This window comes from Watersipora subatra, chromosome 7 (assembly GCF_963576615.1).
Source record: "Watersipora subatra chromosome 7, tzWatSuba1.1, whole genome shotgun sequence".
Lineage (NCBI taxonomy): Eukaryota > Metazoa > Bryozoa > Gymnolaemata > Cheilostomatida > Watersiporidae > Watersipora > Watersipora subatra.
In genome coordinates, this window is record NC_088714.1 from 16622027 (window position 1) to 16641391 (window position 19365).

General features: G+C 36.6%; 1 protein-coding gene across 1 annotated transcript in view; it reads left to right on the plus strand.

Annotated features, from left to right (window-relative positions):
* LOC137399428 (myosin heavy chain, cardiac muscle isoform-like) overlaps positions 1 to 19365 on the plus strand; it is a 32157-nt gene extending 12792 nt beyond the window's left edge. Inside the window, exons 7-11 of the mRNA XM_068085530.1 lie at positions 10345 to 10484; positions 12797 to 12934; positions 13824 to 14270; positions 16363 to 18105; positions 18279 to 19365. Of these exons, the coding sequence (XP_067941631.1) occupies positions 10345 to 10484; positions 12797 to 12934; positions 13824 to 14270; positions 16363 to 18105; positions 18279 to 19040 (3230 nt within the window). The 3' untranslated portion in view covers positions 19041 to 19365. The remainder of the gene's footprint in view (positions 1 to 10344; positions 10485 to 12796; positions 12935 to 13823; positions 14271 to 16362; positions 18106 to 18278) is intronic.

Genomic DNA, 19365 nt, shown 5'->3' on the forward strand with positions numbered 1-19365 from the left:
GGCTGTGGAATTATCTTCTCTGTTTCAGTGATGGAGTACAAGTTTAAAACTGCCAATTTCAGATAATTTCTATTAGCATAAATTTGGATAGGTTTAAAAATACCAGACAAGTGGAGGAATTATCTTCTCTGTTTTATTGGTAATACAATTTTAGAACTGCTAAAATCAGACATCCATCTATTGGTATGAACAGGGTTTTATAGAAAGGAGGGGAAATACTGGTCTGTTTGCAGAGTTATCTTCTCTGTCTCATTGCGAAATACAATTTTAAAACTGCCAATCTCCGACATACATCCGTTTGCATGAATTCGGTTTTAATTGATGGTAGTGGGAATATCTCCCATGTTTAGAATTATTTTCTCCAGTTCAATAATGAATGCAATTTTGAGCCTTCTAATCTCACACATTCATCTGTTGACATGAATTTGGTTTTTTGATGGCAGTGGAAAAACTGACCGGATTTGAAATTATCTTCTCAGGTTGAATAGTGCACACAACTTCGGAGCTGCTAATCTTAGACATCCATCTATTGGCACAAATTTTGATTCCTTGCATAGTTGTAGAAATAGTGGTCAGTGTTGAAATTATCTTCATGATTTTATGATGAATGTATTTTTGAGCATTCTAATCTCAGACGTCATCTATTGGCACGACTTTGAACTTCATTTTTCAAGAGCTTTCATTTAAAATAAATACTATTACTACAACACTGATTACTTGTGTTTGCCCTTATGCAGTGTGCAGTTGGATGATACGACTGCTTATTTGAAGGTCATGCATCTGCTAGTAGCGCATTGGCTGCAGGCTATTGTACTTACGGATCTCTCATGGCGTTACTTAAACCTAGCCAATTCATAAAAATGTTTTTTTTTCTGTTAAAGTCGCTGCATTCTGCATAAAAACTATCAAAATTTTTTGTGGAGTTGTTTGTCCTATTTCCGGAAGGCGACTTTTTGCAAAAATCTCAAAAAATCCATTTTTTTCAATTGTTAGTTTGATCTGTTAATGAAGTGTCAAATAAAATGACATCTTTTATCCGCGGAGAGCAGTGGCATGCATCATGTGGTGTACATGTGTTTTATGAGGTGAGAGAGTTCATCTTTGGCAGATCATTATCACTGGGTTTCTATGGATTAGTCTGATTCATGGTTTTATAGTTTGTTTCTTGGTAACATTGCAACATCAACAATCTAGGTTGAGCCAAGTCGAGGTGGTAACTTTGAGATCTGTTAAATACATCTGAGCCTGCTCTGTAGTTGCTCATAGAATCATAGCTAATAGAACTGATTGCACAGATTTATTCCTTAGATGCTCATTTCAGTCGTATTTAAGGCTTTTTTCGCATAAGCTATTGCTCGTCGATGTAGAGAGCCGAAAATATTTTTATTATCTGTAATAAAAAAGGATGCGTTATTGTATCCTTGTACAATAATCCAATATGCGCAACATTGCAAGAGCTAGTTATGTCAGATAATGTAGGTCCTACTGGAGTTCACCTTAGCGCAGGCCCCATGGAAGTTCCAACGATCACCTTAGAATAGGCTCTATAGGGATTTCAATAATCCCCTAATGCCGGCTTCATTTGAGTTCACCTAATGCATGCTTCACCCGAATTCACCTCAATGCAAGCTCTTTGGGAGTTCTAATTTTCACATTGATTGTGCGAAAGCTGTCAACTTTTTAATATAGAGATATTTATAAAAACATACTTTGGAGCGAAAGAAGACAACTCTTTAAAGTCAATACTCTAAACTTGTTGATTATTGCAGGCAAGTAAATGTGGCGTTAAATCATTGACCAGCACATTGTACCCCAGCAAATGCTGAATGTCATGTTTGGTTTACCATAAACTTGGATCTTTTTGGGGCTGAAAGAAAACTTGAACTGTTTTCTACTACAGGTAGTCGTCGACTTACGACCTACGGGACATACATTCACCCGACTCTACGACCACATCCGTGGCAAGGTCAGGCAGTTTTGTGCGAGGCGTAGTGTAAACCGTTCTTTGTTATTTTCATTAAGATTTTTTTTGCCACACGATATCAACAATAATTTCTCTCGAAATTAAAATTTGACGATTTGTGTACTGATTATATACGTTATTAAGAGATATACATTGCTCGCAATGGCATATTCAGCGTTATCCGTTATGGTAAAAACGGATTCGTAACCAAATAAATGATAAAATTAGTTAAAAGTTTGAAGTTTACTAAAATACATACTAAAACTTCCTTCGAGTAAGTGTTTAGTAAGCTAAATTCATTTAAGTTAGGTCAGACTCAACAGAATATACAGAGTCGATTTACGTCTGAATTGACTTACAACCGGCCGGAACCAAACGCGGTCATAAGTCGACAGCTATCTGTATATATGCATACCCTACTGTTAGGGAGTATGCAGCATTGAGCTATGCCTTTTGCGTAATAGATACATTTAGGAAAATTGAAACGGTTGGCATGATGAATTCATTATACGTAAGGTTAATTCTCCTTATACAAACTGAGAGCTGTTTTTCATCGTCTTGAAACAGCTGGTCACTAGTCCTTTAGTGACCAGCACAACCACGGTTTTCATCTCAAATATACACAGTTAGCAAAACAGTGACCATTTGGAAGAAGCGTTTACCTTGATTACTCCTGTAAATTATCATATTGCATCACTTACTGAATTTTCTCATTTCTTTTCTATGGTGAATATAGCAAGGGCAAAGTTGTTTTGAGTTCAACTTCTCACTTCTAGTTGTATAGAAAATTGGAGAAAACCTCTGATGAATTCCTGTTTAATGCAGCTGACAAAATATCTTGATTAAATTCTACATTTACAATTATGACTCGTTCAAACTCGGACGTTTTAGCATCGTCTGCGCTTTTCTTTAGCTGTTGTCATAAAGGTTAATTCAGGATGTCTCAGACATCACTGAGGATCTCTCTAAATAGATTTATGCAACTTGGCGGTGTCTAGAAGTTGCTAGTCAAATTTATTTCCTTGGCACGAGTCCTCGAGGAAATAGCGGTCTCGCTATCCAGTAATAACGTGACTGAAGTCATGTGGAATCTTTCCAAATTATTTACTAATGCTTTACAATCAACTGACAAAGGTGTGTGGGTTTGCTTTTGGGTCTTGGCTGGGATTTGTGACTCCTAACCTATCAATGTTAAGCCTGGGATTATACTTGGAATCTCTTCTTGACCCCACCTGTGGTATCGTTTGATCTGACTCTCACTGACCCCATAATTGTATACCATCCAAAATATAGGGATTTGCTAGGTGAACAAAATTTTTGAATTTTATGTGAAGAAAACCACAAGCAGATTTCTGTAGAACATAACAGTTATTTTAGTCTATTGCAGAAGATCAACAAAGCTGAATATCATGGACTACCTTCATTGCATCTTTTTGAGTTTTTAACTTTTGGAAATTCAGTCGTGCAAAACTTGCCTTCAATGGTGTATGGGAGAATGGGACACATTGCCACGCGGGGCACGTTAAAACAGTCCTCAAATTTCTTGCTTGTTTACATCATTTTAAATTCTTATCTCACTAATTAAAGAGCTTTCTAGGTCATCTTATGACATATCCTAATTGCATGAAATAAAAAGAGCGGCAATTTAGGTAAGCCATGATTTTGTAAAATTTATTGATAACTTTTTATCTTTTATGTTTATATCCAAATTTAGAGGATCGCATATCTTCTTTGTACATCATCCCATGTTAACAAAAGTCAGCGGAGGCAGCTGTAGATGTGTTCCCTTTAAAATGCACCCACCAACTTCATGATGTTACATCATCCTGAGTTTGGATGAACATTCCGGTTACTCAGTGTCAGGTGGGGCACGTTGAAACACAAAGGGTATGGGACAAGTTGCAACACATTTTAATGATAAGAATAGAGGGGCAAGTTGCAACATGTTGCAACTTGCCCCTCTGTTCTTCTTATAGAGGGAACAGCTCGAGTAGCATTGAAACTGTTGTTTAATACAAACCTTGATGACGTAGCTAAAAGTTAATTCTCACGATGAACCCCTAAATTTCTGGACAATATTGATATCATGACTGCAAATACTGATATATAGAAAGAAAAGTTTAATCTTTATATTAACACTAGCTGTACTACCCGGCGTTACCCTGGTAATAAAAAAGTCTTTAGACAAAAAATCGATTTGTATTTAACATATTACAACATTTGCCATTCTAACTTTTGAACTACATATCATGAGAAAAGTGTTTTGTGTAGTTGAAATAAATTAAGAGCGAAAATACAAACAGCTGTAAAGGTTTTCAAACTTTGTCAAACAGCTAACTTTCAAACTTTATATCACGAGGAAAATGTTTCATGCAGGGCAAATAAATTTTTAAAAAGTTACACAACTATAAAAGGGTTAAAATGTAAATGTAAAATAATTAGCAAGTAGTAGCTAAATTAAATTGGTTTTGCTACGATTACAATAAAAGATTATTCGGTAATGATACAATTAATACAAACTAAAAAAACAAAATAAAAATCCTGAACGTGTCGAATTAATAATAATAGTTCTTGCATAGAAGTGTGTGTGTTTGAAAAATGATTACTGTTCCACCAGAAGCTCTCCACCAAAACTGTGAATATGACGATACTGGTGTACCTCTCGATACTGGTCCAAATGCAAAAATGAGATATCGTACTCTCTTCTTACAGAAATAATACAATTGTTTGTGTCAAAAGAATTGGCGTCGACTGTGATTTTTATCAAATGAGCCTTACAAAAAATCGAAAATAGAAGGTCAAGAAAACACGAAAAATCATTGTATTTCAAAGAGAATAGAATTCATAGAGTTTCAAAGAGAATAGAATTCATAGAGTTTCAAAGAGAATAGAATTCATAGTTTCAAAGAGATTCATAGAGTTACAAGTAATGCGTCATTTAACGTGTGCATACGCCATATGATAGTGACTTTGGTCAACACGCCTTGTATAGCTCAGTGGTAGAGTGCTTGAATTTGAAACTTGTGGTTGCAATCTTTGTGAGCTCAAATACATCAGAATGTGAAGTTTTAAATCCAACGATTTTAATAGCTATAGCTGGACATACGCAAACCCACAGTAACACTTACAGACGAACTTTGAGAGATATGTAGATGTATACATATATAGGTTTTGTTTTACTGTGGAAGTTTGTTTGTTGTGACTGTTGTAGGGCCCTACACAGTGTTTTGAAGTTCAAGCAAACTCTTTTCAAGTTTTTCTTGCTTAGATAATTGGTAGAAGTTTTAATTGTTTGGCTAAAAATAAATTCAAGAAAACACAGTTCTAAAACTAAAATTTACTATGACAATCAAAGACATTTCAACGTGCACCATAGGGTGTTTCAACGTTCCCCCTACCGGGCACGTTGACGCACCAATTATGCAATTAGTACTTTTGTGATATATTCCAAAGTATACAACCAGCAGAATTGGAATTTGGCATACAAACGGAAAACATATTTCTGCATCCTTTGTGATTATCTACATTATATTCCAATATTTTACGAAAACGTTATACCCAGAAATGCATTTTTGTTGGAACGTGCCCCACCCTCCCCTACACTATATAAGGGGCAACAGTTATTATTATACACTGGAGACCACAACCGATATTAAAAGTTGACTTGCAACAAAATTTACATTACAGTTATTTGATATAAAAAGGTTCACCATGTTTCTATTTTCCATCTGTTTATATTATATTGAGTGTTTTATTGGCCTTCTGTTAATAACCACGTCTAGTTGAGTACATCATTAAAATAAAGGGATTCCAACCGACGACCGTTTTTTAACTGTTCGTTTTTGAGCTTTTAAGAGCTTGCAATCACATTTCCACATATTTTGAACCTACGACCCAGCAGAATAAGACATAGTGAACCTTTTGATACCAAATAACTGTAATGTGAATTTTGTTGCAAGTCAACCTTTAAACAAATAATTTCAGGCAGTGTCTAGGCAGTAGGGAAAGATCATAAATATAAAAATTCTATCAATTCTAGTTGATTGTAGCCTACTATTGAAGTAGGTTCACTAACTTCGAAACTCTTGGGTATTCTTCATTATTATTAACTTATTTCTGTTTTTTTTAAATTTATGATTTGCAATAATTATGATTTTTAGGTTATATATATTCAAAAGTTTTATTAGTAGGCCTAATTAATTTGTTTGAAATCTTTGTTTGCAGCTGCAATAAATTTATTGTTATTATAGCAAACTGGATATGAAAGACTAGAGTAGGAGTTACAAGGTCCAATATAAACTTGATTTCGATGTAAATCTTTGAAAACTACCATATTTATTTATTGAAGTGATAATTCAAAGGTTTAACTCTGGTAGGAGAATTCGCTTTCAAAAACAGCAATCTTTGGAATTATTCTTGTTTTCATGTATCAAAGATTACTAAAACTATATGAATTTTCATCATTTCAACTGTTGCTGTATATTGAAGGGAGCTACAAAGGATTAATCAGCAGCATACAAATGCATGAAAACCTGGCTAGCCTGTTTAGCCTGACTGATTTGTAAATGAAATCGTGTTAAAAACAATTTCACAGCATGGTAAAGCATTGCATGCTTATATTCTTTCCTTATTTTTCGCCTGCCAATTCTCAAAAGCATCAAAGTAGTAATGGGAGATTAAATATTCAAGGTATTCCTTCTTTTTAATGACTCGAGCTTTGGTGTTATCTAATACTGCTGCAGAGTGGAAGGTGGCAGAATGATCAGCTTTATCACTACCATTGCTTTCTTGCATCAGTTTTTTGTCGTTGTTCATCTAAATTAATCTCAACTTACATTCCAAACTGTGTCAAGGATTTAATAAGTTCTGTTTTCAAAGTCTTACATTTTTAGATACATTACAGTTCATACATTTTTAAGAACAGATTGTAATAATTGGCTTAAAATGCGATCGAAATGGTAACAACCACGATCTAAGAGCATCTTCGTTCGTATTTTCATCTGTAGGTGTGGACAACATCCACTGTTAGTCGGCGTACGGTTGACAACCATAAAAGTATTAGAAATATTCTACTCAATTCTCAACCAATCGTAAAGACAATAAAAGTGAAGTGGAAACATTGTTATTAGCAACGCAAGCAATGATACGCGGCAATAGCTTAAGCAATGTCAGAAAATGCATCGGAAGTATGTTTATGGCCGCAAATAGATGTTATCCGTGTTTTGAACCAGTAGATGGATATGGATAGAGCCTATTACAGATAGGTACAGTAAATATGACATCATTGCAAGATGATACCCCACAAGTCAGACGTATGGTAGGAGATTATACTCTCTAGGTGCATCAGCAAGACATATGTCGACCACATTGTTTGGCCATTTATGCGTCCTACTCTTCCTATCAACATAAATAAAACACAATAATCTGGAGAATCATTGCAATAAGTAGTGTCTTAGCGGCTATAACCAACTGGAATACACCTTTCACCCATACTGCATGGTTATCTACATGTATATAACCAACATATACAAGTTAGTGCCAACATCTGGCATGTAATCTACTTGAAGTTCAATTAGTTCAATATAGCAGATAATCGCCATATTAGACTGGTAGTAATCACTGTCATCAGGAAATTTCAATACAGAGCTAGCTAAATCTTCAAGCTGTATAGTTGATCACCTTTTTTGTTTTTGAGATTTGCCATTTTAGTTTCACAAGGTTGGTTTGTTTTATATCACATATTAATTGTATTTATTCAGTTTTTGCGGAAGCTCAGTTTTAGGGGTTTTTCACACAATTTGTTTTAGCTTCAACATGAATACATATCCAAACACTTGCTGATCATCGAGGTGTTTTTAAGGTACATTTGCTGAGTTGATTACTAGATTTTGTAAAAGAGACATCAGTTGTTTTTATATCAGATTCTTTTGATTACAGTTTTATTATATATAACAGTGGTTGAATGAGAAATGCATTACTCAATACCCTTGTTCGTAGCCAAAGAAATGACAAGGATTTCCTATAGGACACATAATTGCGTGGGTCCATATGTTTATTCGATTACTCAGAATTTGAGTTTCTGGCTCATAAACCCCAAAGGAAATGTATGCGACGTTCGAGCCTTAGCTCAACTCTCTCCGCACCCATCTGATGATCATTCCTTTGCTTAGCACCTACTCTTTGATCATTAGCATATATATCATAAGCTGAGGTGATTACTGGCTAGCCTTCTATTTGTATTCATCCATTTAACCATCTCTAGACACGTATAATAGATGTTTTGCGTAAAACATTAATTTTGAGTAATAGATATCTCCATAATCTTCTTTCTCTTCATTTCATATTGGATTAGCGTTACATTTAGCATAGCTGAAAATTAGTATTTTCAGTCCCTCCGGAAGTGCACTAGAGTAATTTTTTAGGCCTAAGAGTTCTTTTAACTGTGGCATTTTTGGTTCCTGATAAAATGATAAAATCACCTGAACTATTGTTTAAGGTGTATCTAATGTCTATGGCTAAGATCCAAATAGGCGTGAACTGATGAATGTGATAGTAACATTGAGGTCTTGAACTTTGGTTACCATATTTAAAGTACTTTTATCAGCAACTCATTTGCAAGTATAATGGACCCCGGGTTATGGTGTTCCTGTCGTATAGTTGTGAAACACAGTTTTTCCAGCCCTCGTTGCGGCATTTTCCTTACCATACGGCATCATAAAAATGTCTCTCGAAATTCAAATTTGGCGGGTCGGTGCGCTGCATATGTCGGAGTCACGAAAATGCCGTTAGGATGTTTGCCGAAATCGTTCCCACAATGCCTGAAAGAACAAGTGCTCTCTCCTCTTTGTCAGTTCAGCATTCTTTGTGTTTCATAAAGGCTTGATTTTGATTATGTGAAGCGATATCAAATTTATTGTGCAGTTCAGTGTTTAATATAATATAATATTTAATATAAATAATTTCATTATATATAGATATATAACTTCAATTTGTTAGCCATGGTTCCTAAGATTGATAATGATGTTAAAAAGAGAAGTAAGAAAATGACATGTACACGCTACAAGGAATGCTACATTTTATTGCAGATCATAACCATGTAATAGGTCACTATACTTTTTTGTTGCTAATTGTGAATATGTATCCTACGTATATAACATTTTGATGGCTTTTGCCGATGGGGGTATTTTCATTAGATAATTATTAAGGGTTCATATACTCCTCTACACAACATTTTTACGATCCCGAATCCATAACAAATTGATGTGGTGTGGCGGGTCCACTGTAATTCGTTCAGAGAAACTACTTGCAATATGAAAAAGAACTGCTCTGAGAGCACATCAATTACTCTGTTTCAGACATTTTTGAGAAAAACAGCTGTTTTCATCAGTTTGTATTGAATTTTCTTGCTTCTCAACATATATCATCTACAGATCTGCAAATGGGGCAAACCTCTAGAATTTGGATGTTTTTATCATTGTTAACCTAAATAGCCTGTTAATTATGGACAATCTTCATTGCATCTTCACAGTAAAACTGATTGAAACCCATGAACTGCATGAATTCATTTGACTGCAATTTGTTTTGAGGTTGTTTCACCTAAACACTCCTGGGGGCAAGTGCCAGGTGTTAGTGGCAATATCAAAACACCTATAATATAAATATCTAAACTAACCATAATACAGTACTAACTACTGTTCATATAATTGGAACTACCATGGTTGCCTAGGTAAACAACGCAACCGATCAAATTTTATAATTCGCTAATCTTCAGAAGCATGCCACATTTATATCATATTTTAAACGAGTGATGTACTAGCTCTATCAGTAATAACTCGCAGGTGAGGAAGGTGATTAGCAGTAGCCTTAACGAAACTTTACCCCCTATTAATTTGGGCATTATAATAGTAGAATATGGGCTGTATTCTCCATTTCATTGCGGTGATCGTGAGTGTAATGCTCTGGCTTATCGCAGCATAAACATAAAATATTATGGATGATTGTATCCATGCTGAACATTTGCTAGACTATAAATTAAGTTATTTTCTTGTTTATGCTCTCTGTTTGCCTTGTGAATGGCGAAAAAGGTTTTATATTAATAACTACTGCAGTTTTTCAAACATAATCATGCACTAAGTAGTCGAAATTGCTTATTATCATGCAAATCATCCATTTGAAAGGGCATTGTGGTTTGTGGTTAAACATTTGTGGAACGTGCAAACCTAGTGATAATACCGTAAGAATGCTCTGTCTCTAAAATAAGGTGGAAAGTCTTCGTTCATCAATAAATTATTCTTGTTTTTTTAGGGATATTTTGTTCGTCAGACATTCCCTTCCTGTCATCCAGTAGAAATGAACAATCTGTTTTACATGTATAATTGTAGCATCTGCTGAAAGCTACTTGAATGAGTCTCTCGCAACATACCAGTCTATTCACGGGCCGAATCACGAGAAGACTCTCAAATGCCAGGATGAGCTCGCGCGGCTCATGATACGGACGGAGCGTGCCGACGAAGCCATCGAAGTACGCAAACACTTTTTTACTTATACATGTAGTTGTATTTCATGAGCTGATTAAATCAAGCAGGGCCATTTTCATCAAACGTTTTTCGTGTTGCTATGTTTAGAAGTATTTCATCGATGTTTTTGTTAATCTTGCCAGAAATGTTCGGGTTCAGATAATTAATGGTCCCTTCTAAACTGAGCTAATGATGGTAGATGAGACGTGAATGTTGTACCTGCTGAGGTATTCCAAGCATGCTAACCTTTCTCTTTTCCATCGTAAATTCAACAGAGTTTGTAAACTCATAACACACTTGAAAGAAAATCAAGTCAGTCGCCATGTCAGGGCACTACGGTTAGTCTTCCAGTTTGCTCCCTGTTGCAGTTGGCAGTGTTCACCTTATTTTTTACTGAAACCAAAAGAACATTCTATCCTCAAAATGAATGTTATTGGAATCCTCGTATAGATTTAAGATTTTTCATATGAATCTTTTTTGGTGCTTTGCGAAAAGGTTAGTCAATTTAAAGCGCTATATAATGTCCTGTAAAATATATGTTGTTTAAAATTATTTTATGCATAGTAGAATTCTATAAATGTCATGGAGATGATAGCATTGGCTGTTATAAATAGTTGCTGCGAAAGATTTGATGATTTTACAAACCATGCAATTTCAGCATGCATACAGTTAGCATAAGCTAAACATATCTATTATACATATATGCAGTTGAAATTATGTGTATCTATACCTATATTTCCAGGCCTTATTTATTGCGTAGATAAAAAGTCATCAATATTATGTTATCAGAGTTGCCAATCTCTTACTCCTTGTTAGATGGCAGTACTCGTGGCATATTTTCTCAAATCATCCCCTGTCAGTATCGAGGGTGCATGCTATAAAACTTTTTAATGCCTTTACTGGAGAGAAAATCACTAAGCCATTTACAGCTTACAAGACATTCAGCTTAATAACAACTGCGAAACTTCGCCCGTTGACTGCTTTTATCTGTAAATCTTTTTTAGATTGCATCGGTTAAGGTGTTGCCTTATTCACGTGAACACCATATGAATTTTTTCACTGTTCCCTCATAGTTTAAAAAACCTTCGTTTCAAGCAGGCTATATATACCCTTCTGTATAAGCGCTGTCAAATGTTTCGTACATTTATATCTCCATACAGTTGCTTTACAAGATGAGTGGTAATTTGTGCCACAAACAGTCTGTTGATGGCACCCTCAACAGTTATGACTATGAATGGCTTAGAGTGAAAGATTTCAAAGTTAACCCTTGAAAATAAAATTTTTGATGTTTGTCTTGTTGCATATAATATTTGAAGTGTAATTAGGTCACAGAAAAACTCATCGGGGGAAAAACATGCTGTTTGCATAAAAAGTCTCACAATATAATGGTTATGCATGTCGCGGATAATCTAGAATTGTTTACAGATTTCGGGAACCTAGCTATCCGGTTGTTGGTAACTAGTCGATCCAATAATTATAGTAAAGCACCAGTTATGGGTAGATAATCTGTCAGCTGGCAGAACAAAATATTTTCGGGTTTTATTTCTGGTCCGTCTTGAAATTGCAATCTCATGGTTAATCATTTGCCTGATAATCTCTGACCACCAATGAAAAGCTTTGATCTGGTTATGCATCAGAAAAGAGATACTGTCAGACCTTCGTGTACAATTTTACATTCAATTGTTTCATTATTATCATTAGCGGTAATTAATATCATGTAAGGTTTTTAATATATGAGAGCATGGTTACTTTGCAGGCTACTACTGTAGTGCCTACTTTGCTGCAGGCTACTACTGTAGTGCCTACTTTGCTGCAGGCTACTACTGTAGTGCCTACTTTGTTGCAGGCTACTACTGTAGTGGAAAGTGAAAAATTGTCGATGCAAACGAATAGTACTGCAGTTACAGTACAGCCCGCAAATTGAAAAAGTCAACTCAAGTTTTTTTCTTTTTTATGGCCAAAGAGGTGAGTTAGGAAAGATCTTGGAACGGATTAGGCAATTTACGTGAATTTTACTGTTCTTATAACGTGAAATCCCTATAACGTAAACATTCTTGGAACGGGTTATTTGAGTTGTAGGAACGCTTACTGTAATTGTATTTTCACTATACACATGTGTGCGCATGTGTAAGTGTGTGCCATATAGATGAAAATGTTTGTTAACACCAAAACTCTTGCCATTGCTTATATTTGCTATAGTAATAGCAATAGTAATAGACTATTTGCTATACTTTATCAAGCTCTTAAAAGCCTGGAATATGAAACAAAATTGAAGATACTGTCTAGCGCTGTCGACATCGTGTCTCATCTGTTACAGCTACTCAAGTCAACCTTGACAGCTAAGAGACAGACACACGGAGAGCATTCACCTAGCCTTGCCTCCACCCACAAGCTACTCGGCTCCGTACACATGTCTCAGGGAAACATGGAGCGAGCGCTCAAGTCTATGAACAAGGTATAAGTCTATGGAAGATACATACCACATATAGTTGCTCTATTGAAAATTAAGTGCATTTGCTCTAAAAGAGTTTTGATTAATAAAAGTTGTAAGTTTTAGAGAAGGTAACCTCTCTGTTGGCATGCATTCAGTTTTGAAGGCGGCCATGCTCGCCACTGCTGTAAATAAAACAGCAGCTTTTATTAAACAGGAAGTTCACTTTGAAGCTGCTTGGCATTATTGTTACGTTATATTACTTAGAAGTATTAAGATTTTCTTGGGAATTTCTCCCGTCATCATGTTACCTATTTTCCATAGCTGTCTTTATTCGTTCATACCAAAATCATCCATGGTGTATTCAGCACCATAATTTCTTTTGCAATTCTCACAGTTTTTAACAAGAGTTAATCTTTCTTAAGCCGACGTTTTACGGCTCCTACTAACATACGCAATTCCAGTAGCCTCACGACGCACCTGCTCCGCTTTTAATCAGATTTTAAATCCTCATTCTCAAAAGGTGACACTTTTTATTGTGTTTTTTAGAACTCTTATTCACTGTGTTTCCATGCTTTGAATGGGTTCGGAGTTGCTTCCACTCGGAATCATAGAAATGGTAAAATCCAAACGCATTTAACCCATTTTGCTTCGGTAAATTTGTGCAAAGGCGTTCGCTGTGGTAGTACTATTCAACATTATAAAAATGCTCGCTGCTGATGGATTCGAATCGTTGAAACAGTAGGGCGTGATTCGTCGGTATCGGGCAACTCCGAACCCATTCGAGGCATGGAAACGCAGTGATTGTATCCTTGTACGTCTCTGGTGTAGACAACTCTACTCTGACTTTCTGAGTCATGGCTGTATGAACATCTATCTGACCGGCCTGGCCTGAAGACTCGACTGTTTATAGGAGTTGGGTGAGGCGGAAGAACAGTACAGGGCCTTGCAGCACCAGCATCTCCAGCGGCTTCAGGATGCGCTGGACGAAAAGGACAAACAGATTGCTTCTAGCACTACTCTGTTTGAACAATTGAAAGAGGATTTCAAGTATAACCTGAGGCTTCTGCAAGAGCGGGATGAGGAACTCGAGCAAAATGACACCACGATTGGTCAATTGCGCGAAGGCCTTGACCAGCAGTTGCACGCTGCCAGTCAGCTTGGAGTAAAACTGCATGAGGCGGAGGAACGGTGCAAGAAGCTGGAAGAAGACGCTAATAGTAAAGAGAAGTTTTACCAGAAAAGGATGGAGGCAGAAAGAAGCGAGTCAGCAAGAAATGTGAAGGATAGACTAGAGGCATTTGAAAGACAAAGGCTAGACTGGGAGTCGGAGCGGAGATCTCTCGATGAGAAACTAAAGGTTGGTTTTTTTGATTAACTATACACCCTTTGATTTATGTCTATGGTTTGTTTGTATGTGGTAGGTTTATTAATTGCTGTAAAGGTCGGAGTATATCGTAGACTAAATAGAAGCAGCAGGAGATGCTAGGGCTTGCTTCAACTATGTAATAGCTGCTCTGCAATGCAAAACTGGAGACATTAATTGCGAACTGAGTCGTTTGACCTTGACTTGAACACATAATACTTTCTGCTATGGCGTCTGTAATGTAAGCCGGATAACTTTTAGCAAATATCTTTAATAATTTTATTTTTAGAATTTATCGTGAATTTTATTTTATTTTGGAACAAACTTTTTGTAAATCAAATGCTTGGCGGTGTATTTCAAAGTTTATTTGTAAAAAATATTTCCAATCAACACGCCAATCATGACAAAGCAGCTAACATAATTTTTTAGCATTCCTAATACAAACCGTTACTAGCCGCAACATCAGCGCCTTCCCATTTGTTCGATATTTCACCAGTGCTCAAGTTAAATGCTTCTATATGTTCATACATCGCACCTTCCTAGTTTCTTCTGTTGCAAAGCCTAGACGGAGAATATGGGTTGAGTTATGCGTTGTTATTTCACTGTTATGCTAGGAATGTTTTTGAAGAGCCAAGCTTGTTCGCATCTATTGTATACACCAGAGGCCCTGCCTAGGATTAGCTGCTCTATTCCTTTTTGGTAAACATATAGTTTTTAGGGATGCATTACCGGAAATTCCCTTCATGTACAGGAGGTATTTTATACTTTCCCTGCGCCTATTCTCTCCCTTCCTCTAGTCTAGCAGATTTGAAGTGGTTCATGGGCGGAACTAGATTAAGTTGACAAATGGAGTGTAAGAAATTCTTTTCTTAAAAGTGGTGGTTTGAGGGTTCTATGGCTGTCCGCTATCGACTAAGTGATCTCATATATTCTAAAGCTCGTGTCCTGGTGGTTTGGGCAAGCGATGAATTCATAAATCTTTTGATTTATCAACTAATTGATTTTTTCTCGCTCCACAAACTTGGGCTCTAATCCTCCATTAATCCACATTACCATCGCTTAAAGCCAATCTGATTTTATCTGTAGTTTGTCGCATGGAGTAGCAGCCTTGTTGGCTCGTGTTGAGCGTTAGCCCATCTTACAGCGCCCTCTGTTGGCCAATGCCCTGCCAAAGGCCTACACAGTCGTCAGTCGACAAAATCATTAATTATACATAAATATGCCCTCCTTTGACGCGGGGCCATTAGTGATGAAGATTATTCAAAATCCTATTTTGAGTATAAAATGTTTTTCCTTTGCCAATATTTGCCTTCTTTTAATCATACCAGATGGGCTTTTTGTGATAGACTTTTTTGTAATGATTTCACCAGAGATAAAAAGCCATCTCTGGAAGCTCAGATGCTTTAGAAGTAAATATCCAAGAAACCACTTTGATGTTAATATTTTGACTTTTTTCCAAGGCACTTTGCCATAGTTGACTTTTCTTAGTAGAAGCATGAAATAGTAAAGGTTTAGGTGTGGCAGCACCATTTTGGCTGTTCGAGTATGTGCGAGAAAAAACCTGAAAATGTTGTATATTGGTGAGGAGTGAAATTAGAGCTGACTGCATGGCGGCTTTGCTAACAGTGATAAATCCAAATACAATCATCCATGTTTGTATAGTTTTGGCTGTTAATTCGGTGGCACGATTAAGAAGGATATGGGGAGATCATGCATTACGTTGTGTAGTTATTTGAACTTTCATTGGTAGATCCCCTCTCTTCTCTCATTGCATTGCACAACATTGCTACCTTGGTGAACTTAACGTTCACATAGAGCTTATCCTTATGCTTGTATATTATTGCACTTGTTCTCCCAAAAGGAAGTGGCATTGAGTAAATTTAAATCTGCTATTACTCGCGAGTTCACTTAAATGTTTAAATTCTTAAACAAAGGAGGCCCCTACAATCCTTGAATGTTAAGTTTCATGTTGGTTTTACTCGTTTGGAAGTACTCTGACGTTTTAAGAATGTTGTTTGCTATATATATTGCTTCTGTTTCAATTACTTCTGTTAGATGCCTCTAGTGAAACTTATCTTCTTTACAGCTGGTAAAAGAACTGCGAGTTCGAGAGAAACATGAGGCCCAGGTTGTATTTGATGATCAGATGTCAAGGCAAGAGTTTGATTGGAAAACTCGAGTCGAGGAGTTGGAATCCAATCTTCTAGCTCAACAACTCCGTGTGGCCTCCTTAACGGCTGAGACAGAACAGCTCAGAGACGATCGCCTTCTCAAAGGACAAGCTGTTGAAAATTCAGAAGCAACTCAAAGATCGCTTGAAAATGAGATCAAGCAGTGCAAGTGGGAACTCGAGGATTATCGTGCAATGTGCACTCGAAGAATTCAAGATTTGGAATTGCAACTGTCTTACAGAGAAACATCTCAAAAATCATTAGTTGAAAAATATGAAAGAAAACTGGTTCAAGCTGAGGCTCGACTTCAAGAAACTTCCGAACGAAATGAGAAGATTTTAGTCGATCACCAAGATAGGCTGACCAACTTAAATCATATTATTCATACATTGAAGGATGATATTTCTGATAAAGAGACTGAGGTGAGCCGACTGGAGTGGAAACTTGAGGATTTGACTAAGGAGAAGGTAAAGATTATTGAAGAAAATGCAGTAGCTAAGAACAAGCTTGAAGAGCAGCTCAAAAAGTTAGAATCTGACAACAATAGTCGCATTCTGCAGGAGGAAATAAACCACCTCAAAAAAAGTATTGACCGAACTAAGCAGGACCTCAAAGCACGGACAACCGATATTGAAAATTATCAGTCTGAATTGGCCAAAGCGAATGAAAAGCTTTTGGAAGGTGAAAGACAGCGAGCTAGGTTGGAACTAGACTGTCAGCAGAAATGTGATCAAGCTCAACGAGAACAGCATGACAAAAGCGAAAAGCTGATATCAAGATTATCTGTTGCAAAGGAGCATGCTGAGGCATTGAATAAACGTTTCGAGAAAGAAGTTCAAACACATCAGCAGGCCATAACATCGCTAAAAAAAGAGCTTGCAGATGCCTATGGTACTCTACGTGCTCACGGTTTAAATGTAACAATAACACAGCCCTCTTCTATATATCAGGCTAGCGACAACAAAAGTGAATTAAATATATTGAGAGAACAAAATGCAAATTTGAAAAATGTCATAGCTCAAATGCGAATGGAAATGGAAAGTATTGCCAATAATCATGTAAAAGGTACAGTCGTATCTAGAAAACAAGATGAGATATATGTAAAAAGTCTAGAACAGGAAATTCGTGAGCTTAAGCAACAATATCGTGAAAATGAACGAAATTCTGCCAAAGCTGCATGCTCCATCTCCGAGATCATCAATGCAGTTAACTCTGGCGATGATAGTGCCTTAAAAGAGGTGATCGCAGCTCTCAACTCATCTATTGGGTTATTGCGATCAGAAAAGGTTGAGCTTACAGCCACTTGTCGGAAGCAGCAAGTTGAAATAGAGAGTCTGAAGGCAGAAATGAAAAAATTAAGCGCTTTACCCAAAAGCGCACAAGTTGAACTAGATCAAGCAAAGTATGAGCTCAATTCGGTAACTCGACGGCATCAAACCGATACAGCTTCATTTAAACAGAGAATTTCTGATTTGGAAGTGCAGCTTGAAAGCTCTCGTGAAGAAGCTGCTGAATATCACAAGAATTTATTAACATCCAACACAGAACTTGAGCAGCTCTCCACTGAGCTTTCAGCGCTGAAAATGTCTCACGCTCGTTCTGGGAATGTCATCAACTATGGAGCTCAAGAGTTAGTTATACAGAACTTGCAAGATGAGGTATTTCTACACTTTATTACATTGATATTTTGTACTCGGTAGTTGGATTTCATTACACATAAGATTTTTATCTGGCCATTTTTCGTATTAAAAATCGTTGAAGAGGTTACTTTTATCTAGGTTTCATGATTTGATGTTGTTTTATCATTCCATTTTGTTTGCTTTTGTTTCAGAATGAGCGTTTGAGGAATTTACTAAAGAGTGGTGAAAACAGCAGTGGTAAAGGTAATGAATTGACTCGGGCTTTGTCTAGAATCACTCAGCTCAGCAAAGAGAAAATTGTTTTAACCGAACTTAGTAACCGATTGAGATCCGAGCTGACAAAAGCGGGTATCTGTCTTACTAAACCTCATGTACCATCTAATCGCCTAGACTCGAAAGTTAGCCGAGCTGTAAGCAGTAAATTAGATGAACTCGAGAATTTACAATATGAATATATGAAAACAAACATAGCTCAAGCATCACTTACTCCCCTTCACAAAAACGCTTCGAAAACAAATGCACCTGGGTCACCTCCAACTAAACAAAAGACAAAGATTGTACTAAAAGGGAAATGCAAAGGTCAGCCTGATCATTTTCCGCACTTCATTGAGCAAAGTTCTACAAGTAGCTCTTCTTTTAAAGCTAAAGGAAAACCTATCCATCCGCAATCCAGGCTTCGAAAACCTTCAAATGTGTATGAGGCCCCTTCTCTTAAAACTAGACAGAAGTCCAACATTGCATGGATGAAAAGTTCAGCTGCAAAAGCAGATCCGAAGGTTAGAGAGAGTGTGTCTGTAGTGGCAGTGGAAGATCAGCCTAATTCATCTGCTGAACCACTTCGTCGAGATGTCCACGACTCTGCACTAGACTCAATCGAGTTAGGCTCATCTATACAAGATGTTTGGAAACTTTTAGATGAGCAGCCTAGCTTAAATTCAAACACCCCTCGCTGACTCTTCAAACGTGGATGCTAGTTTCTGTGTTTGCTTAGGTGTTGTGGTTGCATTGTTTGTGTAGTGCTTCATTAATTCGAACATTGTGCGTTATCTATAATATATTGTCCTTTTATTTGCTGATTGTGGCTTATACTGCAGTTTTCACTATTTTCAGTGTTTTTCAAGTGTCTTTAATGTTTGATCTTTTAAGAAATGTTACGATTGTAAAGTTTAGCGTTTAATTGCTTATCTTTAGAATAATCATTCAGTTCAAAAGCGATGATGTTTAAAAAAAGCTTTCCTTACGACACGCGTGTTTTATATGTTTAGCTTGTTTTATATG